The sequence below is a fragment of the Heterodontus francisci genome, chromosome 34 (genome assembly GCF_036365525.1).
Source record: "Heterodontus francisci isolate sHetFra1 chromosome 34, sHetFra1.hap1, whole genome shotgun sequence".
Lineage (NCBI taxonomy): Eukaryota > Metazoa > Chordata > Chondrichthyes > Heterodontiformes > Heterodontidae > Heterodontus > Heterodontus francisci.
In genome coordinates, this window is record NC_090404.1 from 5,482,602 (window position 1) to 5,509,259 (window position 26,658).

Below are 26,658 nucleotides of genomic sequence, written 5' to 3' on the forward strand. Positions count from 1 at the left end.
CTGCCCGGGGTCTGATCCATAAAAGAAACATTGTTATCTGACGCCCTCTGGTGGATATACTGAGAAGTGGTCAGATGGCAGTGTACAGGGTGTGAGAAATTCTGCCTTAAGACATCGGTTTGATCCGGCAGCTCCTGTTTAGAGAAAGCCCGATTGCAGCCGTTCTGAATTTATATGCCGAGTAGACACAAAGGTCTTAAACCTTTAAACCTGAAGACTGCAAGAAGGAAATGTCTTCAATTATGCGTAAAGAATGGAGACAGGCGATACTGAGGAGCAAGTAGACAGGGAAAGGGCATAGAAATTCACAAATAGTTTCAAGGCACCAGAGACTGAATAAAAAGTTCATTTTTCTTATAATTTTCCGTGGTAATCACACACTAATAGGAATACACAATGGACATCGGCTGTTGTTGTTGATTGTTTGTGTTTTCTTGCAATTTGCAGAAGGTTCCTGCGACTCTCACAGAGGAGGTTGAAATATTGCTTTCTGGTTATCGGTGTGAGGGCGTCCTCTTGTGAGCTCTAACTGGAACTTTCAGTGTGGGGTTTCTCTCCGGGATCCGCTGTTCTTCTGCAGGTAGGAGAGAATCAGTCAGTGAAGTCGGGGTTCCGGTTTACTATCCCTCGATAGAGATAAAACACGAATTGTGGAGGCAGCCCGGCGTGATGACTGTACCAGAATGGAGAAGGGTTAGAAGTGCTGTTTTCAAAGTACAGGTTAGTGTGATATTACTTTCCTCTTCAACCATCATTTCAGGAACCGGCTGTTCTGGTGGCTTCATATTAGAATACAAAAAGTAGTCTCAGTAATAATGAGCATCAACATCATATGGATGAATATAACTGTCAACACCACCATCACTGGCATTTCACCTATAATAACTGCTCCACTACAGCAGATAAGGTAGGAGGGGATGGGGGATTTCACTGCACTGCCGATCTAACGAATATCAAACAAGGAACAGCGGAAGCAATCTCTTCAATAAAACAGTGCAGGCAAGTCCGAGAGGGAGCAGCAAACTGAAGCTGTAGGACTGAAAAAGCAAAGAATTCCAAGGAAGAACAGAAGACCACAACCCAGCTCGTTTTCTCGCAATTCCCTAAAAGATTCTGTGAAGGTCAGTGCCTTAATTCATCTTGTTTCCCGTATTTCAAGAAGGCCTGCTAAATTACTTTTCAACGCGGCCTGGAGACAACTAATTCTGGACGATTCTAGAGATCCTGTCTACGTGTGCTCGGAGGTTTGACTGTGTGCCAATTGGTGCAGTGTGTCTCATCTGCAATTTTTTTCAGGGATGGGCAAGTGATCTGTTTTTCTTTGTCTGTAATAGAACTCTGACCTAAAAAAAAATCCCTTTTCCTTTTCTTTCGGTTAACTGGAATATATATGTGTGCGTGTGTGTGTGTGAGTGAACTTCTAAGGTACAGGGGACGTTTTAAAATTTAATGTTGGATTTTTAAAACTTCGATCTACGTGATATTGTTTTACTTCATTACTAGTTAAGACGTGTCTTATCATAAACTGTTAATTTGTTGTTATGTAAAGAGACCTGGTTAGTGTATTCTATTCTGGGGGGAAATAATGCATCTGATTGACAGTTTCCAAAAGTGGGAAAACTTTAAACACTCCCCCCTGCTCTCATGCTCACATCTCTGTCCTGGGATTGCTGCAGTGTTCCAGTGAACATCAACGCAAGCTCGAGGAACAGCATCTCATCTACCGAACATTGAGTTCAATAATTTCAGAGCATGACAGCCCCCATTTAACTTTCATTTTTAGTTATTTTTTCTTTTTTCTTTTTTTACATTTTTTACAATTTTTTTTTTTTGCATTTATTTCATTTCATCTTAGTTTGTTCAGTTTGTTTACCCACTGGTTTTTTTTACATGTTTGCACTTGCTGCTGTACAATATTCAGTACGTTAAAACCTTATCTGTACTAATGCTTTGTCTTTCAACACACCATTAACATATTGTTTGCCTTTGCTCCATGACCTTTTGGTCAGCTATGTGGCCTTGTCCAATCTACACCTTCCCCTTTGTTATTTCTTGCCCCACCCCCACCTCACTTGCTTACAACCTGTGACATTTCTAATATTTGTCAGTTCCGAAGAAGGGTCACTGACACGAAACGTTAACTCTGCTTCTCTTTCCACAGATGCTGCCAGACCTGTTGAGTGGTTCCAGCATTTCTTGTTTTTATTTCAGATTCCAGCATCCGCAGTATTTTGCTTTTATAATCTTTAAAGAATGTTGTGACCTGTGGGAAAGTGGGACTGAATTAACAGTGCACTCCTCCAGCCTCTGTTGTAATATAACATTCAAATGTAAAAGACAATTGGATAAATACTTGACGTGTAAAACTTATGTATCAAACAGACAGGTTGCGTGTGCTCTTTAAAGTTGCTCCCATCAAGCAGATGAGAGTTGGTGTCTGCATGGACATTAGGACCCTGCGGCAGTCCATCCGGCGGTAACGTGAGGTCGATTCAACCGTCCGCCATGTTTGTGTGCTGAGCTGTGCTCCAGAGGTGCCCTCTTGCCCTGACTATCGTTTCCCCATCTCCCCTGTCAGATTACTGGAGCTTTTGACCGCGGCTTGTTCACAGGGTTTATTTGATCAGTGTTGCTGGCTCAGAGGCAGTTTATATGCAATGAACTGATTTCAGAAGATAGTGACTGTGACCTTTAAAACAAGCCCCAAGAACAGAGTTCCCCCAATGTACATTATCCTTCCAAGTGTCTCTTCATTCTCTGTAAATGCAACTGGAAACTCTGAATATTACAGACCAGGAAATTAATCATTACTGAATTGAAACATCATTTCAAATACAAACCACAGAAGGGCGGGGTGGGGAGGTGGGGAGGTGGGGTGGGGGTGGGGAGGTGGGGTGGGGAGGTGGGGAGGTGGGGTGGGGGGTGGGGAGGTGGGGTGGGGCTGGTGGTGGGTGCTGAAGCATTTGTTTAAATGACAGGGGGAGTTTATTCCTTGTGTACATTGTGTATATCAACCTGGATATTGACAATGTCACTGGACTGTCTCATTTTGTAACCTAACCCTCAGTTGCTGGACTGAGAGAAGCTGCCGGGTCTGAGGCGCCGTCCTTCAGATCAGACATTTAACCTAGGCCCCGCCAGCCCGTTCAGGGAGATGTTAAAGAAACCCCCGGCACTATTGGAATAAGAGCGGGGAGGCAGGATTCCCCCGGTGTCCTGGGCCCACATTCCACCCTCAACAAACACCACCCAATAAAAACACAGGGAGCGACCTCCCAGATCATTACTGTGGGGGAAAGGAGGGCGGCCGCCTCTACTGACAGAACAACTCCCCCAGCCCCACCCCCTGTACATCAGACTAATGTGGGAGGGGATTTCACATCGGACTCACAGACCTAATGAAGCGACAAAAAACTGCAGGTTCCCTCTTTAAACCTGTCACTTATTCACATAACACACAGTCAGAGACCCGGGAACCGTGCGGCCCATCAATGATCTCTGGGACACTGTCCTCTGCAAATCCGCTAAAGTATTTCAGTCCATCTCTGAGGTCCAGTCTCCGGTAATAGCGTCTGAGCCGACGAAGGCCACAGCAGGGAAAAATAGGAAAAAATAAAATGAAAGGCTCTATATCTGAATTTACGCAGCATTTGTAAGAAGACAGATGAACTAACGACACAATTGGGGATTAATATATTTGATCTTGACGCCATTGCTATGACATGCTTACAGGGTGACTAAAGTTAGGAACTAAATATACTTGACTTGACTTTTGGAAAAACTAGACAAAATGAAAAAGGAAACGGGATAGGCCAGATAATAAATGATGAGATAAAGGCAGTCGTGAGAAAGGATCTTAGACCAAATGTTAGGATCAAAAATTAGTACGGAGCTACGAAATAAGAAAGCGCAGAAAGCACGAGTGGATTTAAAGCAATCATGTTAGATGGAGTATAAATCAGCAAGTTAGAGGAGCATGTAATATGGCGAATGCAATAATCCTGGGGGAACTGTAATCTCTATATAGGGTAAGCAAACCAAATTGACAAAAGTCGATTGGAGGACGAGATTCTGGAATGCATTCGAGACACATATCTCGAACAATATGTCGAGGAAACTAACTACGGAATTGACTATCTAATGTTTTGTAACGAGACTGTATTAATTCATAATCTTAAAGTAACGGATCCTCTGGGAAAGAGTGATCATAACATGATAGATGTCATACTTAATTTGAGAGTAACGTGGTTAAGCCCGAAACTAGGGTGTTAAAATTAAAAAAGGCCAATTACAGAGGGATGAGGGGTACACAAGCTGAGCTAGATTGGGAGTTTAGATTAAAATATATAATGTTCAACAAGCAATGGCAAACATTTAAATAAATAATTCCCAATTCTCAACGAACATACATTCCCTTGAGGAATAGAAAACTCCACTGGCAAACTGGTGTGGCGATGGATAGCCCGGGAAGTTAAGGACAATATACAATTGGAATAAGAAGAATACAATGTTGTCAGAATAGTAAGACTGCAAAGGATGATCACAAAATGATAAAGAGGGGACAAATAGAATATGACAGCAAATTAGCAAGAAGTTTGAAAACAGATTGTAAGAAATTCTACATGTATGTTCAAACGAAGGGAGTAGTGAAAGTAAACGTGGCCTCTTAGAAGCAGAGACAAGAGAATTTATAATTGGGAAGAAGGAAATGGCCGACACCTTAAACAGATATTTATGTGTCTGCGTTTGTAGTAGAGGAGGCAAATAACATAATGGAAACTGTGGAGAATCAAGTGTCTAATTAGAGAGAAGGAGTTAAAATAATTAATATCAATAAAGAAAAGATACAGGAAAAAATAATGATATTAAAATCTCACAAATCCCCTAGAAGCGATTTCCAAAGCCTAGGGTTTTTAAAGAGGTATCTACAGAGATAGTGGAATTATTGCTTTGATCTCAGAATTCTCTAGATTCTGGAACAATACCCGTGGATTAGAAGGTAGAAAATGCAACCTGTTGTTCCAGAAAAGAGATACAGAGAAAACATGGAACTATAGGCCAGCTAGCATCATTACGATATACAAAATACTAGAATCTATTATTGGGAACATAGTGATAGGGAAATCGGAAATTCATAATACAATTAGGCAGAATCAAAATGGCTTTATGAACGAGAAATCCTACTTGACAAATCTATTTGCGTTTTTGAGATTTCACTAAAAGGTAGTTAATAAAGAAACCACATTCTCCAGCCTTATTCATTATCTGTTATGGGATACCTCTTGCAAGGCGTTTTGCAAAAAAAAAAACCCAGATACAGTGCATTCAGTGCGTTACCATCGCCTACTCTCTCTGTTACCTCCAAAAAATCAATAATACTATCCGTTTTGACAGGAATCACAATCACAGAGCGTTAACGTGCCGGTACAGAAAGCAATTGGGAAGGGAATTGATATGTTCGCCTTTATTGCAAGGGCGTTGGAGTGCAAGAGTAAGGACGTCTTGCTACAATTATCTAGCGCTTTGCTGAGACTAAATCTGTTGTTGTCATTGACTGAATATTCGCAGCACTTCAGTTGACAGGAGTCCAAATATTTACAGTTCGCTGAATGAAGGAATTACTTTTGATCACAGCCCTTGGCTGCTTCAGAGAACCAACACGGACACGACGGGCCGAATGAGCTCCTTCTGACCTGTAACCACATATTGAATCTATATCATTCATTGACCTTGGCCTTTGATCCCTAGTTCCAGGTTCTCCACATTGGCCATATGGTCTACTGTTTCTCATCGCTCTTATATTGTTACCTTGTGTTCTTAATAATACCACAGGACAATTCAGGAGGAACGTCTTCACTCAGGGAGTGGTTGGAATGTGCAACTCGCTATCACGTCGAGTAGTTGATAGGAACAAAATCAATGCATTCAAGGGGAAACTACCATAACACATGAGAGAGAAAGAATGGAGTGATACCTTCATAATGTGAGGTAATATAGAGTTGTAAGTTGGCTCGTGTGGAGCATAAGCACCGCATGGACAGGTTAGGCCGAATGGCCTGGTTATGCTGTGCATCTGGGTTGGTCTATGTAATACATGTTTCTCGTGTATGAGAGATAGGTTTGCAGGAATCCATCTGTATCCTTGGTTGCTGTTAATGAAAATAACAATTGGCAGTGAGCGAGTCAGGTCGAGCTACTAATGTTGTGACAAAAGGAGCACAGGAACAGCCGAGAGAACGAGTGCAGATTGGAAGAAAGTAAATTTAGAACCAGCAAGAAATAATTCACCGAAAGGGAGAAGAATACCGGACTTCGCCGGCCAGACGGGAGTCTGGAGATACCGATCTCAGGGCTGTTCAAATACAATACAAAGCCGGGAAGTGAGCTTTGCTGGAGGGACGGACTGCGACTGGACTCTGGACTTTTCCTCAATTTTGGATTTCTAATACTCCTGAGAAAATACATCAACAGCAATCCACACCTATCTGGAAAGATTCAATAGCCTGAGGTTTTTTTTTATCTCTGGTAAAGAGAAGACCTCGAGGAGACCTGGTGGACATAATTAAAATGCTAAAGTTGTTCGCTCGGGTGCAGGTGGAGAAAATGTTTTCACTTGTCGGCGAATCCAGAACAAAGAGCCATAAATATAAGAAATTCACCGACAGAATAAATAAAAACATTAGGAAGAATTTATTGACACAGAGTGGAACTGTCTGCCACAAGGAGTAGTTGCAGAATATAGGATTGATGCACTTCAGGGGAGGCTTGAAAAATACAATAGAGAGAAAAGAATAAAGGGACAAAGAGGTCAGGATGGGAAGAGGTAATGAAAGTGGGAGGAGCCTCCTGTGGAATATAAAATCAGGCACAGACCAAGTGGGCCAAATGTCTCTTTCCTGCTCTGCAGATTCTGTACAATATTAACGCACAGGGTAGATGTCAGCCAATGGGCTGTAGGAATTGAATTTGTCAGAGAGATGAAAGAGCAGGTTCCCAGTGAGTAACAGTAAAAACAACCGCGGAAACTGCACAGACTGAAACCAACCGACAACTGAGAGACTTTGGGACAAGTTCCCAGGATGGCAAAATCCCAAAATAGTCACAAAATGAACGACCCAGACGCAGAAATAAAATGAAGTACCCATATAAATCTGAGATTAAAGTGAAATGGGGCAAAACAGGCCCCTTCTTGGGAAAAAATTAAACACATCGAGCTTGAGGCAGGCAGGAGTTCCCTTGAAGCGTGTAACTGCAGTTAAGCTCTGATCTTCAACACACAGATGTTAAGCGTCACTTGGCTCAGTCGTGCTCATGAATCTCACTGCTTCCTGTTGGAACTTTCCGTGCTCAGTTAAACATATCACAGTGAGACAGAGCACGACGAGAGCTGGACAAAAACCTCAACATGGTGGGGATTACAGACACACAGTGATAGAGAGCACGGAGAGAGTTGTACAAAAACCTGAACAAGGTGGGAATTACAGACACACAGTGATCACAGAATTATAGAATTGTTACAGCGCAGAAGGAGGCCATTCGGCCCATCCTGTTCGCACCGGCTCTCTGAAACAGCAATTCCCTCAGTCCCACTCTCTTTCGTCTGTTTGTGTGTGCTGGAATTCTCCGTAAAGTTTCTACTAAAAGACTACCAATTTCAAAATCCAAATAGACCTGTTGCTATATTCCTCGTTGACAGAATTGTGTGACACCTGCTGCAGTTGAAATGTTTTGAATACCTATCTATTAAAGACTGTTTTGTCGCCTGGAGACTTCGAGTGGCATCTGCTTATTGTACTCTGGGACACCTCATCAACCGGGAACGTAACCCAGCAGGACTTAAAAAGCAGCCACTTATTTTATTCCCAAGAAATACTATGTTTAAAACTGGTTAAACATTGATTTTTGAATATCTGGACTGAATGTTAATCACGTGCCCGTGTTCCGCGGCGACGCGCTTTCAACTCGGCGGCCGCCGACACAGAGGTGCCGCGGAGGAACTCCCATGATATTACATGCGGGGTGGACCACCGGCAACGGCGTCAGGCGCCACAGCGCAGGCGCCGGCGCCATTTTTAAAGGGCTTTAAGCCCACAGATGAAGTTTTATTTTTTAAAGGCAAAGTATACGACATTTTTTATTAAACAGGTAATAAAGATATGAGGCCCTTCCCCAACCCATCAATGGTCATTTCAATTCCCCAGAATAATCAAAACATGCCTTTTTTTCCCTACCTGAACTTTACCCACAACTTCTAACATTTGGCCTATAACCCTTTCTAACCATCCCCACATCTAATAAAAATTGTTCCCCCCGCTTCTCTACCCCTCCCGCCCTGAAAATTGTATTCATCCACCCTCCCCACCAGGTTCTCAACTCAGAACTCGGTGCGCAGTTCCGAAGGTGCGCGAAAGATGAACGGTGGCCGTAAAATCGGTGTGGGATGGCCGTTTCCTGCAGTTAAATTTATTTGCATCACATTTGGTACAATATGCATATGTAGATGACCCAGGCGGCGGGGGTGGCGGTGGGAGGGGATGGGGGGGTGGTGGTGGCGGTGGTCGTGCGTGAGTGGTTGAACTAAGGTTCCCACGCTGCCGGTAATAGGCTCCGGGTCCTCACCGATGTCACGGGTCACGGGTCGAGGCGGGCCTCTCTTTGCAGAATTTTACCGGTCCCCGCTCCATGACCCATGACATCGAGGTGCTGGTAAAATTCAGCCCGATGTGTGTGTGCATGGGGGGAGGGTGGTTATGACAATAAAGAAGTTATAAGGTCTTTAGCCATAAAGTTATCTCAATAGTGTTTAAGATTTAGTTTATTAATAAATAGCTAATTTGTTGTCGTCTAAGGTTTCCAGGTTTTAGTGTATTTTACTCTGGAGATTAATAAAATGTTTAATGTGTCTGTTTTCTGGTGGGTGGGACAACTTTAATACTATGGTGCGACCTGTGGAGTGGTGGCACTGAATTGACAGTGCATTACTCCCACCTCGGTCTTGACAGTTCCCATAACATAGGTCGGATCAGGAAAGAGTTTCTGTTTAGGGATCATGAGCAGCTCGGGCTAAATTAAAAAAATAGAACCTCAAAGGCAATAATCTCTGGATTATCTTGTGAAGAGGACACGGGGGGGGCTACAAAGGGATATAGATAGGTTAAGTGAGTGGGCAAAGTCCTGGCAAATGGAGTATAAAGTGAGCAAGTGTGGAAATGTCCACTTTGGCTGGAAGAATAAAAAAGAAGCGTATTATCTAAATGGTGAGTGATTGCAGAGCTCTGAGATGCAGAGGGATGTGGGTGTCCTAGTGCATGAATCAGAAAAGGTTAGTATGCAGGTACAGCAAGTAATTCGGAAAGCTAATAGATTGTTGTTGTTTATTGCGAGGAGAATTGAATACAAAAGTAGTGAGGTTATTTTTCATCTATAGAGGGCATTGGTGAGACCACATCTGGAGTATTGTTCCTTATTTAAGGAAGGGTGTAAATGCGTTGGAGGCAGTACAGAGAATAACACCTGGAATGTGTGTATTACAAGGAAAGATTGGACAGGCTAGGTTTGTATCCGCAGGAATTTAGAAGAGTAAGAGGCGACTTGATTGAAACATATAAGATCCTGAAGGGTCTTGACAGGGTGGATGTGGAAAGGATGTGTCCTCTTGTGAGAGAATCTGGAACTAGGGTTCACTGTTTAAAAATAAAGGAACACCCATTTCAGACAGAGATGAGGAATTTTTTCTCTCTCAGAGGGTGTGAGTCTTTGGAATTCTCTTTCTCAAAAGGCGGTGGAAACAGAGTCTTTGAATATTTTTAAGGCAGAGGTAGATCGATTCTTGATAAGGAAGGGGGTGGAAAGTTATCGCGGGTAGGAGGGAATGTGGAGCAAACAGTTCAGCCATGAATTTATTGTTGGTACGTTCAGGTTTTTGTACAGCTCCCTCCCTGCTCGGTGTCGCTGTTTGTCTGTAATTGCCAACATGTTCAGGTTTTTGTACATCTCTTTCCGTGCTCTGTATCATTGTGCCATGTCCGTGAACCCCACCATGTTCAGGTTTTTGTACAGCTCTCTCCGTGCTCTGTATCACTGTGACTGTAATCCACACCATGTTCAGGTTTTTGTACAGCTCTCTCCGTGCTCTGTATCACTGTGCTATGCGCCGACTCAGTGCACAGTAATACACAGCGGAGTCGCTCAGTTGTAATTTGGAGATTTCTAACCGGCTGATTTTCTCGGCAGGATCGATAGAAGCAGAAATTCGTCCCCCGGCTGCAGTCTTTTTATTCTGCGCTCCTGAGTTGAGTACTTGAAGCAGGTATTTCGGAGTCTGCCCTGTGGACTGACTGTACCAGTTTACTGTGTACTGACAGATCCCGGAATATTTGCAGCTGAAAGTAGCAGTGTCCCCGGCAGCAGCGGTTTGTCGAAGCGGACTCTGGGAGACCAGGGAACTGGAATCTGCAGAATGAAAATATGATATCATTATGTCGTTAGTTGCTGTTTACCCGGAGACACTTGTCAATCACAGACAGAGCTCTGCCTTCCGCGGTAATGCTGTTCTTCATTTGAAGTCCGTTCGAACTTTCTTAATTTTTACTGGGAAGATTATTCATACAGAGTGCTGTTATGACCCGCAATGCGCTGCCTGGAAAGGCAGTGGAAGCGGATTCAATAATAGGGAATTGGATTGTTAATGGAGATGGAAGAATTATCAGGGCTATGGGGAACGAGCAGGGCAATGGAACTATTTGACTATCTCTTTCACAGAGCCGGCACGGGAAAGATGGACCGAATGACTTCATTCTGTGCTCTATCAGACTCAAGTTTCTATGACATTTCTGTTTCTAATTTCTTTGTGAAAGACAGACAGTCGAAACATTCAATAGAATATTCTCGGCCTCACGGAGACAATCACCAGAAAGCAGTGAGATTCATGAACATGGTGGAGCCAAGTGATGCTTAACATCTGTATTTAAGGAGATCAGAATTTAATTGTAGTTTCACTCTTCAACAGAGTTTTTGTCTCCCTGAAGCTCTATTTGTTTGCGTTTTTCACAATAAGGGTACTGTTTTGTCCCGTTTCCCTTTACTTGCTAGTTTATACTGGTATTTTCATTTTACTTCTAAATCTGGGTCACTCAATTGTTTGCGGTTTTTGTCATCGTGAGAACTTGTCCCAAAGTCTCTCAGTTGTCGGTTGGGTTCAGTTTGTGCAGTTTCCGCAGTGGTTTAACTGTTACTCACTGGGAACTGGCTCTTCCGGCTCTCTGATATTTTCAATTCGTACAACCCATTGGCTGAGTAGCTATCCTGTTCACAAAGCAGAGTTTCTCTCATTTTAATATTGTACAGACTCTGCAGAATAGGAACAGGCCATTCGGCTCAACTGGCCTATGTCTGATTTTATACTCCACAGGAGCCACCTCCCACTTTAATAACCTTTTCCCATCCTGACCTCTTTGTCCCTTTATTCCTTTCTCCCTGATATATTTTTCAAGCCTCCCCTAAAGTACACCAATGCCATATTCTCCAACCACTCACTGTGACAGCGAGTTCCACGTTCTGTCTTCTATTTGTGTAAATAAATTCTCCCTAATGTCTTTATTTGTTCAGTAAATTAATATCTTACATTTATGGCTCTTTGTTATCGGCCAGCTGATAACTGAAAACATTTTCTCCACCTGTACCCTGGCAAACAACTTTAGCAGGAGTAAAAGGATAGTTAATCAGAATGTCAGACACTGGGAATTGTTTTTCTCCAAGGATTAGAGCTGGGACCACTGCTGTTCACAATTTATATTAACGATTTGAACTTCGGAATCAAAACATCAATTTTTAAATGTGTGGATCACAGAAAATTTTGGGTGCTGGGGTGGTGGAGGTGGGGCTGACGGTGGTGGGGGGAGGGGGGGGGTGTTGTTGCTGTGCTGGGAGGATGGGTGGTAGTCAATACTGAGGAGGACTGCAACAAATTACAGGAAGACATTAATGACCTTGCAGAATGGGCAAATAATTGGCAAATAATATTCAACACAGATAAATGTGAGATGATACTTTTTGGTAGGAGGTCACTAATCACTTGGAAGGTGCGAGTCCCGGTGGGGCAGAGGAACAAAGGGATCTCGGAGTACAGATGCACCAATTGCTAAAAGTTAAGCGATAGTTTAGCAAGGCCGTAAAAAAGCAAACAAGGCAATAGGCTTTATTTTTAGAGAAATATAATTGAAAAGTAGGGAAGCTTTGATGAACTTGTATCGAACCTTGGTTAGACCACACTTAAGAGTATTGTGTGCAGTTCAGGTCGTCTTATTATAAAAAGGATTCGGAGGAACTTGGAAAGGGTGCGGAGAAGATTTACAAGATGATAACAGAAATGCGTGGGTCTACATATCAGAAAAGGATGAAGAGGCTGTGTCTTATTGCTCTTCAATAAAGAAGGTTGTGGGATAAACTAATGGAGATCTTCAAAATTATGGAAGTTTTGATAAAGTAGAGAATGTTTCCACTTGTGGGCAGAAGTACAACTCGAGGCCATCGGTAAAAGATAGTCACCAATAAATCCAATAGGCAATTCAGAAGATGCTTCTTTACTCAGATAATGGGGAGAATGTGGAAATTGCTACCATGGGGCGTGGTTGAAGTGAATAGTATAGATGCATTTACAGGAAGCTAGATAAGCATATGGGGAAGACGGGATTTGCCAGTTACGATGATAGATTAGATGGTGAAAGATGGGAGGAGGCTTGAGTGAAGCATGAACACCAACATGAACTATTTGGGCCGAAAGGCCTGCTTCTTGTTTAGTTTAGAGATACAGCACTGAAACAGGCCCTTCGGCCCACCGAGTCTGTGCCGACCATCAACCACCCATTTATACTAATCCTACACTAATCCCATATTCCTACCACATCCCCACCTGTCCCTATATTCCCCTACCACCTACCTATACTAGGGACAATTTATAATGGCCAATTTACCTACCAACCTGCAAGTCTTTTGGCGTGTGGGAGGAAACCGGAGCACCAGGAGGAAACCCACGCATAAACTATGTAAGCCTATGTATGTAATAATGTCACACTTTCCCGCAATATCCTCCTTCTGCCACTTTCTTTCCCAGTCACTTAACCTATCTTTGTCTCTTTGCAGCGCGCTTGCACCCTCCTCACAACTTATTTTCCCACCTAGCTTTATATGATCAGCAAACTTGGATATACTATATTGGGTCCCTCATCGAAGTCATTGGTATAGATTGGAAATGACTAAGGCTCAAACTCCGATCGTACATAACGTTACTAGTTACACCCTGTTATCCCCAAAATGGTCTATTTATTCCTACTCTCTGTTTCCTGTCACTGAACAAATCCTAAATCTATGCTATTATAATACTCCTAATCCCATGAGCTCTACTCCTGTGTAACAACCTGCTGTGTGGCACCTTATCGAATGCCTTCTGAAAATCCAAATATACTTCATCCACTGGTTCGTTTTTAACTACCCTTCTAGTGAAACCTCAAAAAAGACGAATAGATTTCTCAAGTATCATTTCTTGTTCATAAAGCCATGTTGATTCTGCATAATTTTATTATGATTTTCCGGTTGTCCTATTACCATCTCCCATTTTTGTTATTATTTGGGATATTACTGATGGTAGCTGGCCTATATTTCTCTGTTGTCTCTGTCTCTCTTTTCTGGAGCAACGGGATAACATTTTCTAAGTTCCGATCCACCGTTCCAGAATCTAGAGAATTCTGAGATCAAACCAATAATTTCATTCGCCCTTTTGAGACCCTAGGACCAGGCAATCAGTTCTAGGAGATGTGTAGCTTCTAGCCCCATTAATTTATTCAGCGTCTTTGTTATTAATATTAAATGCTTTAACTTCTTCACTTGGTTCTCCACAATTTCCATTATGTTCGTTGTGTCCTCGACTGGAAATGCAGACACAAAATATCGGAAGAGATTTTTTCTGTCTCTGCTTCTAAGAGGCCACGTTTACTTTCACTACTCTCTTCCTTTTAACAAAATTGCAAAGGTTCTTACAATCTGTTTTCATTTTTCATGCTAGTTTACTGTCATATTTCATTTACTCCCTCTTCATCATTTTGTGGTCATTTTTTGCTGATTTTTAAAAGCCTCCTAATTTTCAGGTTTGCTACTCTGACAACATTGTAAGGTTCTCATTTGAATGTTACACGATCTTTAACTTCTCTAACTATACATGGCTATACCATTTTTCCAATGGAGTTGTCTATTCCGTAATGGAATGTATGTTCGTTGAGAATTGTAAATTATTTATTTAATTGTTTACAATTGTTCATTGAACATTATAGATTTTAATCTGGACTTCCAATCTAGCTCACCCTGCACTCCCTTCATAACTCCGTAATTGGCCTTTAAAAAAAAGACCCCAGTGTCGGTGTTGACCACATTACGCTCAAATTGAAGATGACAGCTATCATCTTATGATCACTCTTCCCCAGAATATCCTTTACTTTCAGATAATGAATTAATACAGTCTCGTGTCAAAGTACTAGATCTAAGATATTCAATTTCAAAATTACTTTCCGCAACATATTGTTCGAGAAAGGTGTCTCGAATGCAGTCTTGAAACTTATTCTCCCATCTACTTTTGTCAGTTTACTTTGCTCATTCTACATAGAGATTACAGGCCCCCATGATTATTGTATTCATCATGGTACATGCTCTTCTAACTTCCTGATTTATACTCTCTCTAACAACATGATTACTTTAAATGTGCTGATATTTTCTGCGCTTTGTTATTTCCTAGCTGCACCATACAGATTTTAGATCCTGACCTTTTGGTGTTAGATCCTTTCTCAATACTGCCTTTATCTCATCCTTTATTATCCGGCCTACCCGCTGTCTTTTTCATTTTGCCTAGTTTTTTCCCAAAAGTCAAGTACTCTTGTATATTTAGTTCCGAACTTTTGTCATTCTGTATCCATGTCTTAGTAATCCTACTAGATCAATTACATTGATCTGTATTTGTGACATTAATCCATCTGTCGTCTTACAAATGCTTCGTGCATTCAGATGTAACGTCTTTCATTTTAGTGTTTTCCTATTTTTCCCTGATCTGGCCTTAGTCGTCCAGGGCCTATTACTCTCATAAATCCATCCATCACTTCCTGACTCAAACTGCTGGATTTCACCCAAATCGGTACTCAGCTCTACAGCCTTGACTTAGCTTTTCAAACTTGCTAAATTAGCATTGGGAATATACTATGTCCCCTATTTAACTGTCGGTATCAGACATGTGGCTGCAAGTGTCAAAGGAGCCGCTGCAGTGGTGGGCTCAGTTTCCCGATACCACATTCACACTGCCCATCCCGGAATGGAATATTCTGTCACCCTCTCCCATGCTCACAGGGACAGGCAGAGTTTACTCAGTCACAGTGAAGAGGGTGAGCGGAGGCCGGAGTCTCGACAATCTGCACTCATTGAAATCAACTGTGGATCAGAGTGAGAAAGAGTTTGGGATGTTTTGGGGATCCTCCGAAGTCCACGCTAAACCAGCGATGGTCCAGATGAGGTCCGCACCCCACAGACTGCCTTCTCTGTGGGAATTTCTCCTCATGTCTCCAGACCCAAACCTGCACCCGACTCACGGTTCATAGTCTGCCCTGAATCTAAAACTGCAGTGGAAAATGTCCATTAGGAAACTGCTCTGTTTTATTTTCAAGAGATTGAGGTGATATTGTTCGCAATAATAAACTGAGGGTGAACATTCAGTCTGACAGTTAGCAGCATGGCAGGGTTTGCAGTCACTTACCCGCTGTGACAGTCACCACTGTCCCGGATCCATCCACGTATTTAATCTTGAAACACAGTGATACCGCTCTCAGTCATCCTAGTGCAAGAACCATCGACACCTCAATCTGCTGGTTACACATCACCAGACAGTCGGTGCTGCCCAATTATTCGAGGGATTTGAGACTAATAAACAATATTCCATGTTTCATATTCCCTGTCGATACCAACTGTTCTTTGTGAGACTCTGAGCTCTTGGTAAAATGGCGCAGGAACACGGGCCAGAGATGGACGCTTCATAGAAATGGAGAAAAATGTCAGAGAAAGATAATAGAAAGGAGAAAATTACAATAAAATGAAACCATATTACAGCGATAATAACATCAAACCTACAATTTAGCATCCGAGCCCTGGGAATTTCTATTTCAATTGTATAGAGGTATTTGCTCAGGTCTCTCCCACTGTGGCCAGCCCAATAAACACTGTGCTTCAAGTCAGCATCAAATCCCCCTGTACTTGGCGAGATGTGGGGACAATTGTTAAAGGGTTCCCGGTTCCAGCTGTTAGAACAGGATCCCATCTGGTGTTAGGGATTTGTAACTGTGATCAGTCATTCCCAATTACCATTCACTGACACCAATCCCGGCAATGGCGGCATCATCTGCACACATTCTGCATTAATATAACTCCAGATGTTACCTGGAAAATGCCAATCTCATTATAAACTAGATTGTGGTCTGACGGTGCGACACGGAACTGTGGGGCTTGACGGCAGATTCAATCCGCTTTTTAATAATTTGTTTCTGTGATAATCTGCAGTGAGAGATTTTGTACCGCGGGAAGCCAAGGCCCATCACTGTGTGTCTTTGTACTCAGCTTTACAGTAATAGGTGGCGGTGTCTTCAACTCTCATATCCAGAATTTCTAGCGAAAATGTCTTTTTTGCCTTATTCACAGACACATCAAATCGTCCTCCGTCCGAGATCGGTTCCTGCTCTGTCCTGGTCTGGGTTTGTCTGAAGAAATGTCCATTTTGGAAATAATGCCGTGAAATAGCAGAGGAAAACACACAGGTGATGGTGAGAGACTGACACTCCTTCCTGGTCACCGCTGCCGGGGTCTGTGTCACTGACTGACTGAAAGAGCCTGGAAATTAAACAGAGAGAGTTTAATGGGCCATCAGAGCCGAACCACACAACGGGTTAAAACCCGAGACAGTGTCTGTAATTCGGATGGACTCGGGCAGCTTCATATTAAATCCACACAATGTCGGTTTGTTTGATCGGTACTCACGGGGTAAACAGACACACAGGGTGAAAACAAGGAGGATTCCCATCGTTCTGCTGCCTGGAGCTGATGGTTGCTATGACGGGGAGCTGGAGACTGCAGCCCTGGACTGCTCTGGGAGACTGGACCTCAGAGCTGGACTGAAATACTTCAGGGGGATCGAGTTGCAGAGGGCAGTGTTCCGGAGATCTTTGATGGGCCGCACGGTTCCCGGGTGGCTGGCTGTGTGCTGTGTGAATGAGAGACAGGTTTAAAAAGGTTACTTGCAGTTTTCTCTCGCTTCATTGGGTCTATGAACTCGATGTGAAATTCCCTCCCACATTAGTCTGATGTACAGGGGGTGGGGCTGGGGGAGTTGTTCTGTCAGCAGAGGCTGCCGTCCTCCTTTCACCCACAGTAATGAGCTGGGAGGTCGGTGCATGTGTTTCTGTTGGGTGGTGTTTGTTGAGGGTGGAATGTGGGCCCAGGACACCGGGAGAATCCTCCCTTCCCGCTCTTATTCCAATAGTGCTGGGGATTCTTTAATATCTACAAATGGTCTCCAGGAACCTTGGCTCAGCAGTTAATGGGCGACTCTGTGTGCGACCAGTATAATACTGGCAGAGATCAGCTTTTCCAAACAGATGCTGCAGGATGATTTCTGTGTGTTTGCTGCCATCTAATGGAATAAATAAGAATTTCCTCCAGCATTTTTCCTTCAATCCGGAGAATTACGGTTTACCAGTTTCTTCTGCAAGACATTCTGAAGAACACGACACCCTAACGTTTGTGATAATTAAATAGTTGTAGTTAGTACAAGACAAAGCACAGTTAACACGTCATATTGCAAAGCATCTTACCGGCAATAGGTACAGCAGAAGAGACATTACCCGTTCCCTGTGGTAACAGTGTCGATCTCTTGCTCTGCACTGACTCAAGGTCGCATCTTTTACGTTTTTTGAGCTTTTATGTGTTGCACATTTCATATTTTAGTTACATCTTGCCAAGTTGATAACATTTCAATGTCTTCAGGTTATTTTTTAAAAGTAATAATGAACATATTAAACCATTGAACCATCGTGTAAATTATAACATCCTCTTTTGTGAGTCTGCGCGCCGTGTTCTAGTCTTTGCACAATGTCCTTTTCACGGTTTGTATCTCACTATCACAACCTTTGGATACTTTTTGAATGGCCTTTTTGGATTCAGTCGGTCTTCTGACCTTCAGGTCCGATGCCTAGCACACACCACGTATGCCCTTACAAATCATTAGTTCACGAATCATTATCCGTCAGCTTCTAATCCTGTCCTGAATATAACCGCTTAGAACCTGTTTATATTGTGGATTCTTACTTTTAATATGTGTAAGGATCTTTAGCATTAGGAAATATTTAATCATATTAGAATTATTAGGATCTTCCTCACCTGGCTTACCTCTGTTTACACTGTAGACTGACATTTTAAACCAAACATTATTTGTTCATTTACAGTGGTTAGCAGTGCAGCCTCACAGCCCCAGGGACCTGGGTTCAATTCTGGGTACTGCCTGTGTGGAGTTTGCAAGTTCTCCCTGTGTCTGTGTGGGTTTCCTCCGGGTGCTCCGGTTTCCTCCCACATGCCAAAGACTTGCAGGTTGATAGGTAAATTGGCCATTATAAATTGTCCCTAGTTTAGGTAGGTGGTAGGGAAATATAGGGACAGGTGGGGATGTGGTAGGAATATGGAATTAGTGTAGGATTAGTATAAATGGGTGGTTGATGGTGGTTGATGGTCTCCGTTATAAAGACGTCTGCAAACGCGACATGAAATCGTGTGACATTGATCACAAGTCGTGGGAGTCAGTTGCCAGCATTCGCCAGAGCTGGCGGGCAGCCATAAAGACAGGGCTAAATTGTGGCGAGTCGAAGAGACTTAGTAGTTGGCAAGAAAAAAGACAGAGGCGCAAGGGGAGAGCCAACTGTGCAACAGCCCCAACAAACAAATTTCTCTGCAGCACCTGTGGAAGAGCCTGTCACTCCAGAATTGGCCTTTATAGCCACTCCAGGCGCTGCTTCACAAACCACTGACCACCTCCAGGCGCGTATCCATTGTCTCTCGAGATAAGGAGGCCCAAAAGAAAAGAAGATGGTCGGCACAGACTCGGTGGGCCGAAGGGCCTGTTTCAGTGCTATATCTCTAAACTAAACTAAATATCGGAAGTAGTGGTACACGGATATAACTAGTTCCAGGTCACCTGCTGGAGTTTGTATTCTCAATGTGAATGGCGAATTCCCAGAGATACACAAATAAACAGCAGCCAATTCTGCCCTCACACAGTTAATGTGATAATCAGACTGAATCAGTGTTCGATGTGAATGATTTTAGATGGTGTTTATGTGGATTGTGCTCGGGTTCTGCCCGCACAGGAATGTATTCACGTGTCAGTGTGTGATCCGCTGTTATAAACAGCCCTCAGCAGACAGCAGCTGTGACCCAGAAACCTGCGGCACTTATTGTACGAGGCTGTAACTCGTTCCCATCACTGTGAGACTCGGTGCACAGTAATAGACCGCGGTGTCAGACAGCCGCAGCTCCGAGATGGTCAATCGGTACAACTTGTCTGACTGCTGGACTGTATCAGAAAACCGGTTCTGAGCGAAATCCGCCTTCAATTCATCACCGCCGCTCGTGTACCTCCGGACTGCAAACTCGGGCTGTCTGCCTGGGTATTGGCGGTACCAGAATAAGTAATAACCATCGCCGGGATAGGTGCAGGTTAAAGTGACATCTTCTCCCTCTGTCTGAGTGAGTGAGGATTCCCGCTGAATAACAGAATCTCCATCGCTCAGATCTGGAACACACGGTTAAAGAAAGCGAATATCAGCGACTAAAAGTTCAAAACGAACTGAACTGACGGTGAAGATTCGCAGTCAGAGATTCATAAAACTGAATAGAATTTGCAGCACAGGAAAGGTCATTCGGCCCAACTAGTCCATGCTAGGGTTCACACTCCTCACGAGCATCCTCCACCCCTCTTCATCTTACTCTATCAACATATCCTTTCATGCCTTCCTTCCCCATCTGTTTATCTCGCTTCCCCTTAAATACATCAATGCTATTCACCATTGTCTGGGTGAAGAAGTTTCTCCTGAATTGCCTGGTGGATCTTTTGGTGACTCCTATATTTATGATCTGTTGTTTTGGTATACTCCACAAGTGGAAACATCTTCTCCAGTTCTACCTATCGAACACCTTCATAATTTTAAAGACATCTATCAGATTTTCGAGAGAAAAGAGCCCCAGCCTGTACAATGTTTTCTGTCAGCTTTTATTTCTCTATTTGCCATCATCCTTGTAAATCGTTTTGGCATTATCTCCTTTGCCCCAATATCCTTGTTGTCATATGGCGACCAGAGCTGCTCACAATATCCCAATTGTGGTCGAACCAAGTTTGATGCAAGTTTCACATGAACACTCTGTTTTTCAAATTTATTCCTCCAGAAATTAATCTCTTAGTAAAGTTTAAACTTCTTACCGACAATGACTGTGACCCAGAGCACGCCGAGAACGGGGAGCCGCATTGCTGCTGCTCCGGAATTTCAGTGACTTTCTGTGTCTCAGAAACCTGCAGAACATCGAACGGAAAGTGCTGAGGCTGGTCAGACGTCACTTCCTGCAGAGCGTCAAATAGAAAAAAAGCTGAGAGGATTGGCTCTGAGTGGTCTGATGTCACTTCCTTAACCACAAGTCCCTGTTTATTTCAGAGAATTGAGACATTGAAGTCGCATTCTGCTCATCAGAGCAACAGACTAATAAACGTGGACAGATGGATCTCGAATTGACCAGAGAGACAGTTTGATCTCCAATTGATCTGAGAGAAAGTTTTATCTTTGCTTGACCTGAAGGAAGTCCTCTCAAAGAAACAAAGAGAGGAGTTGAATGTAGATGAAGATGTTCAGTTTGTTTTAACGTCAGTGAGCTGGTTGACAGGGTTCGGATTTGATTAATTTTCAGCTGCAGATACACAAGAGGTAGATTTCGTCTGGTGTCTCTATGATAGTGACATATCAAACAGAACGGGAAAATGCATGGGAAGTGAATTGGGGCAAACTTACAATTTACACCTATCACCCGGTAAGTTGGCCTATTAAACCTTGGCAGGTTTTCGCCTGTCGAATCTTCATTACAGAGTGAATGAAATCTGAAAGCTGACTCCTCAATTCGGAGTTAATGGGGAGCTGTCCTGCGGGACCATGCTTCCCGGAGAAAAACTGCCCAATTCAAAGCATCGCAGAGCGGATGGTGTGGTCACACACGGTTCTAGTTTATCGCAGTGTGCTGAAGTTTTTGTGCAGGACGCACACAGAGCTGTGCAGCTGTGGGTTACAGAGCACAGTAATACACGGCGCTGTCTGACAGCTCCGCTCCAGAAACTCTCAGCTCAACCGCGCTCCCCTCTGCGCTCATCTCTGCTGTGAAACTGTCCTTGGCGAATTCGGCTGGGAAGGTGCCGAATTTGGTGATAAGCAACACGTTTACCGGAGCCCTTCCGGGAAGCTGCTGGTACCAGAAAAGGCGAGGCTCTGAATGTGTTGTAAAACTACAATTCAACGTCACCACTCCTCCTTCCCGCACCGTCCTGGTCGAATGGTCTTGATGCACAGAATCGCCGCTAACGCTGTCGGCTGGAAGAGAAATTGAACATTTACAAATAGCCACCTCAGTAACCAGGCCTGTTAGTGTTTATTTGTAAACAGATTCCAACTGTACTTACACAGCACAGAGAGGGTTAAAGCCACGCTGAAATAAATAGGGAAAGACATCACTGTCCGCGGGTCACTGCGACACTTTCTGTACTGTGGCGAAAACCGCCTCCAGCACCGGAGCAGCCGCTGAGCTATTTAACCCTGTGACAGGGGCAGAAAGGGAACTGACTCTGCAGTCATGTCATATCCGTTTGTCACAACGTCACATCATCAGGGAACAGGAAGAATTGTTGTGGTTGCTGTGTGTGTAACAACATCAGAAATGTTTCAAGGAAGAGTTCTCTGGACAGTATTTCGAGTGAAATTGTAAACTCTTTAGTTTTCCAACAATTTAGTCTCAAACGGTGTATTTAAGGTTAGTTTAGAGAGGGGTCAAAGGAAACCATCGTGGAAAGATTTGCGATTCACTGTATTCAATGAGCATGGAAATAATCCCCCTCACTTAGTTATTCAGTTCATTGCACATAGCAGAGGCATTTCACATTGACAGTACTGAGTAGCCCTTAGCGTTACCCGGGGACAGTAAATTATTTTTTAATCACTGAAAACGACAGAGAGTCTATGGGAAATCGCGCCAGAGCCACAATTGGCCAGAGGCTGAATGAAGCCAGTTTTCCTGGGTTGATGGCGCCCCTAGTCTCTCTTTAACTTCCCTTCTGAGCTCATTTCATAGCATCCTACTGCAATAGAGGAGGCCATTCGGTTCATCGTGCCTGTGCCGACACTTGATTCGTGACACTGCACTGCTCGTTCCCCACAGGCCTGTAAATTTGTTCTTTCCAAGTACATATCTCATTCGCTTCTGAGAATTCCTATTTCGACTGAAGGGCGTATTCTACAGAAGAATTGTGATAAGAGAGAGAGAGATAATGCAGCAGTTTAGTCCTCGGAAATTGCTCGGTGTTCTGAATGTGTGTGCCACTTTCTGTGGTAGTATATAGGAACAGAGGAATATAGCAACAGAGGAGCAGCAGTAGGCCATTCAGCCCATCGAGCCTTCCCCACCATTCAATATGATCATCCACTTCAATGCCTTTTCCCCACACTATCCTCATATCCCCTTATGTCATTTGTATTTAGAAATCTGTCAATCTCTGCTTTAAACATACTCAATGACTGAGCTTCCACAGCCCTCTGGAGTAGAGAATTCCAAGGATTCACAACCCTCCACATAAAGAACTTTTCCTCATCTCTGTCCTAAGTGGCTTCCCCCTTATTTTGAAATTGTGTCCCCTGGTGCTAGACTCCTCAACCAGGGAAAACATCTTACCTGTATTTACCCTCTCTATCCCTTTAAGCATTTCATAGGTTTCAATGAGACTACCTCTCATGCTTCAAAACGCGAGAGAATAAAGGCCCAGTTTCCCCAATCTCTCTTCATAGGACAGTGCCGCCATCCCGGAAACAAGTCTGGTGAATCTTCGTTGCACTCCCTCTTTGGCAATAATATCCTTCCTAAGGTAAAAGGAACAAAACTGCACATAGTACTCTGAGTGCGGTCTAACCAAGGTTCTATACAATTGAAACAAGACTTCACTACTCCTGCACTCAAATCCTCTTGTGATAAAAGCTAACATACCATTAGCTTTCCTAATTGCTTGCTGCACCTGCATGTTAGCTTTCAGTGACGTATTGACAAGGCCACCTAGGTCCCTTTGTACATCAACACTTTCTAATCTCTTACAATTTAAGAAATACTCTGCACATGTATTCCTCCTACCAAACTAGATAACCTCACATTTTCCACATTATATTCCATCTGCCACGTTCTTGCGCATTCACTAAGTCTGGCTCAATCCCCTTGAAGCCGCTTTGCATCTTCCTCACAACACACATTCCCACCTAGTTTTGCGTCATCTGCGAACTTGGAAAAACTACGTTTGGTCCCCACATTCAAAGCATTGATATATATTGTGAACAACTGAGGTCCAAGCACTGATCCCTGCGGTACCCCACTAGTCACAGCCCGCCAACGCGAGAATGACCCATTTATTTCTACTCTCTGCTTTCTGCCTGTTAACCAATCCTTAATCGATGACAGTATAATACCTCCGATCCAATTTTGCTAACCAACCTCCTGTGGGGGACTTTATCAAAAGCCTGCTGAAAATCCAAGTAGACCACGTCCACCGACTTCCCTTATCAATTCTGTTCGTAACATCCTCAAAAAACTCCAACAACTTCGTCAAACATGATTTCCCATTCATAAATCCATGTTGACTATGCCCAATCAGATCATTATTATCCAAGTGTCCGTTTATCTCATTCTTTAGAATAGGTTCTAGCATTTTCCCAACGAATAATGTAAGGCTAACAGGTCTGTAATTCCCTGTTTTCTCTCTCCCTCCCTTCTTAAATAGTGGAGTGACATTCGCTACCTTCCCATTTGCAGGAAACGCTCCAGCATCTATAGAATTTTGGAAGATGATCACCAATGCATCCACTATCTCCATAGCTATCTCTTTCAACACTCTGGGACGTAGAATATCAGGTCCTGGGGACTTATCAACCTTCAGCCCCATTAATTTCTCCAATACAACCTTCTTACTAATACTAATTCCCTTCAATTCCTCATTCCCCCTAATCCCTTGGATCTCTAATTTTGGGAGATTTCTTGTATCTTCATCTGTGAAGACAAACACAAAGTAATTATTTAGCTTCTCTGCCATTTCTCTACTTCCCATTATAAATTCTCCTGACTCTGCCTGTAATGGACCCACATTTGTCTTAGCCAAACGTTTCCTTTTTACGTACCTGTAGAAGCTTTTACAGTCCGTTTCTATATTTGTGCTAGCTTACATTCATATTCCATTCTCCATTTCTTTATCAGTTTCTTTGTCCACCTTTGCCGTATTCTATACTCCTCCCAATTCTCAGGTTTACGGCTATTTCTGGCAAATTTATAGGCCTTTTTTAAATCTTATACAATCCTTAACTTCCTTTGTTATCCACTGTTGACTGCATTTACTTTTGGGACTTTTGCCTTGAAGGAATGTGTAGTTGCTGTAAACTATGGAATATTTCTTTAAAGACTATCCATTGCCTATGTGCTGTCAAACCTTTTAATGTATTTTCCCAATCCACCTCAGCCAATTTTCCCCTCATACCTTCATAATTTCCTTTGTTCAAATTTAACACCCTGGCTTCAGATTGAACTACCTCACTTTCAAACATAACACAAAATTCTATCATATTATGGTCACCCATCCCTCAAGGTTCTTTTACAGCAAGATTATTAATTAGCCCTTTTTCATTACATAAAACTAGATCTAAAATAGCCTGTTCTTCATTCCGTTCCTCAACATACTGCACTGGAAAACCATCCCTAACACACTCCAGAAACACGTCCTCCATAGCATTAGTGCTCATTCGGTTTACCCAGTCTATATGCAGATTGAAGTCACCCATGATTACTGTATTACCCATGCCACATGCTTCACTAATCTCCTGAGCAATACCATGCCCCACACTACTACTACTGTTTGGTGGCCTATAAACAACTCCTACCAATGTTTGCTGCCCCTTGCTGTTTCTTCGCTCCACCCAAATAGATTCCACATTTTGCTCTTTCGATCTGAGATCCTCCCTTACTATTGTACTGATCTCATCCCTTATTATCAGCGCAACACCACTCCTTTTCCTTTTTGCCTCTCCTTCCTAAATGTCGAATATCTTTGAATTTTCAGCTCCCTGGCTTGGTCACCCTGTAGCCACGTTTCCGTTATGGCAATTAGATCATACCCAGTTACCTCTATTTAAGTCTTTAAATCATCTAACTTGCTGCAAATGCTGTGTGTATTCAGGTAGAGTGCCCTTAACCTTGTCTTCTTGACATTATTCTGCATTCTAAACCTAGTTGACGCTCGCCTTTGTTTCACCTGCCTTCTTATGTCGCTTGCTACTTTTCTACCTCCTGTTACCAGCTTTACCTCCTTCCAATGTGAGCTATCCCTCAGGTTCCCATCCCCCTGACAAGCTAGTTTAAACTCTCCCCAACAATACGAGCAAATCTCCCTACGAAGATATTAGTTCTGGTCCTGATAATGTGTAGCCTGTCCATTTTGTATAGGTCTCACCTGCCCCAAAACGGTCCCAATGCCCCAGACATCGGATGCCCTGCCTCCTACATCAATTGTCCAGCCACCTGTTCAATCGATCAATCCTCCTCTTTCTATGTTCACGAGGACGTGACACTGGGAATAATCCTGAGATTACTGCTTTGGAGGTCCTGCTTTTTAATTTCCTTCCTAACTCCCTAAAATCTGCTTTCAGGACCTTATCCCTCTTCCCACCTTGATACAACAACTTTATCGGCCTACTGCTGAAACCTTTGATCTTGGCAGCGGGGTTGTTCTCTCTGTTGGCTTGCCCCTGATTTCGCTTCCTTTTCTCCTTCTGTTGGAATGTTTCAATCTTGCGTTTTTTCGCTGCGGAGTCCTCCTCATCCTCTTCATCTGATTCAGGGACTTCCGGCTCTTCTGGAAGCAAGGCAGCCTTGCGTTGTGGAGCGTCGTCACCATTATCCTGGTACATGCTGGACCACTTCACCGCCATATCCACACCCAATGGTGGCTTTTTCTCCTCCACTGCGTATGACTCTGGTGGGGGCACAGCATTCGTTTTCCAGACTTTGAATTCTTTTGGTGGTACCAATGTGGACCATGACCTCTGACAGTTCACCCTCCCCCAGAAGGATGCCCTGCAGCCGCTCCATGACATTCTTGACCCTGGCACCAGGGAGGCAGCACATCATCCTGGAGTCATGGTTACTGCCGCAGAAACCCCTTTCTGTCCTCCAGACCATCGAATCTCCTATCATTACTGCTCTTCCACTCTTCTTCCTCCCTTCCTGTGCAGCTGAGCCACCCGTGGTACCACGAAA

The 26,658-nt window shown here is 43.3% G+C and overlaps 1 protein-coding gene and 1 gene segment (V, D, J or C); both read right to left on the reverse strand.

The window, feature by feature from the left end:
- Nucleotides 1-10,138: 10,138 nt before the first annotated feature.
- On the reverse strand, nucleotides 10,139-17,918 carry LOC137348540 (uncharacterized). The gene is made up of 6 exons (XM_068013845.1): nucleotides 17,892-17,918; nucleotides 17,181-17,281; nucleotides 16,638-16,781; nucleotides 15,993-16,059; nucleotides 15,788-15,833; nucleotides 10,139-10,452 (listed from the first exon to the last, which is right to left on the reverse strand). Exons 1-6 carry the CDS (start codon nucleotides 17,916-17,918, stop codon nucleotides 10,139-10,141), a joined length of 699 nt encoding a protein of 232 aa, XP_067869946.1.
- A 1,602-nt stretch (nucleotides 17,919-19,520) lies between these two features.
- Nucleotides 19,521-20,627, reverse strand: LOC137348541 (T cell receptor alpha variable 38-2/delta variable 8-like). The segment is given in 2 exon segments: nucleotides 19,521-19,861; nucleotides 20,546-20,627. Coding segments are annotated over 2 exon segments (387 nt in total).
- Nucleotides 20,628-26,658: the final 6,031 nt, after the last annotated feature.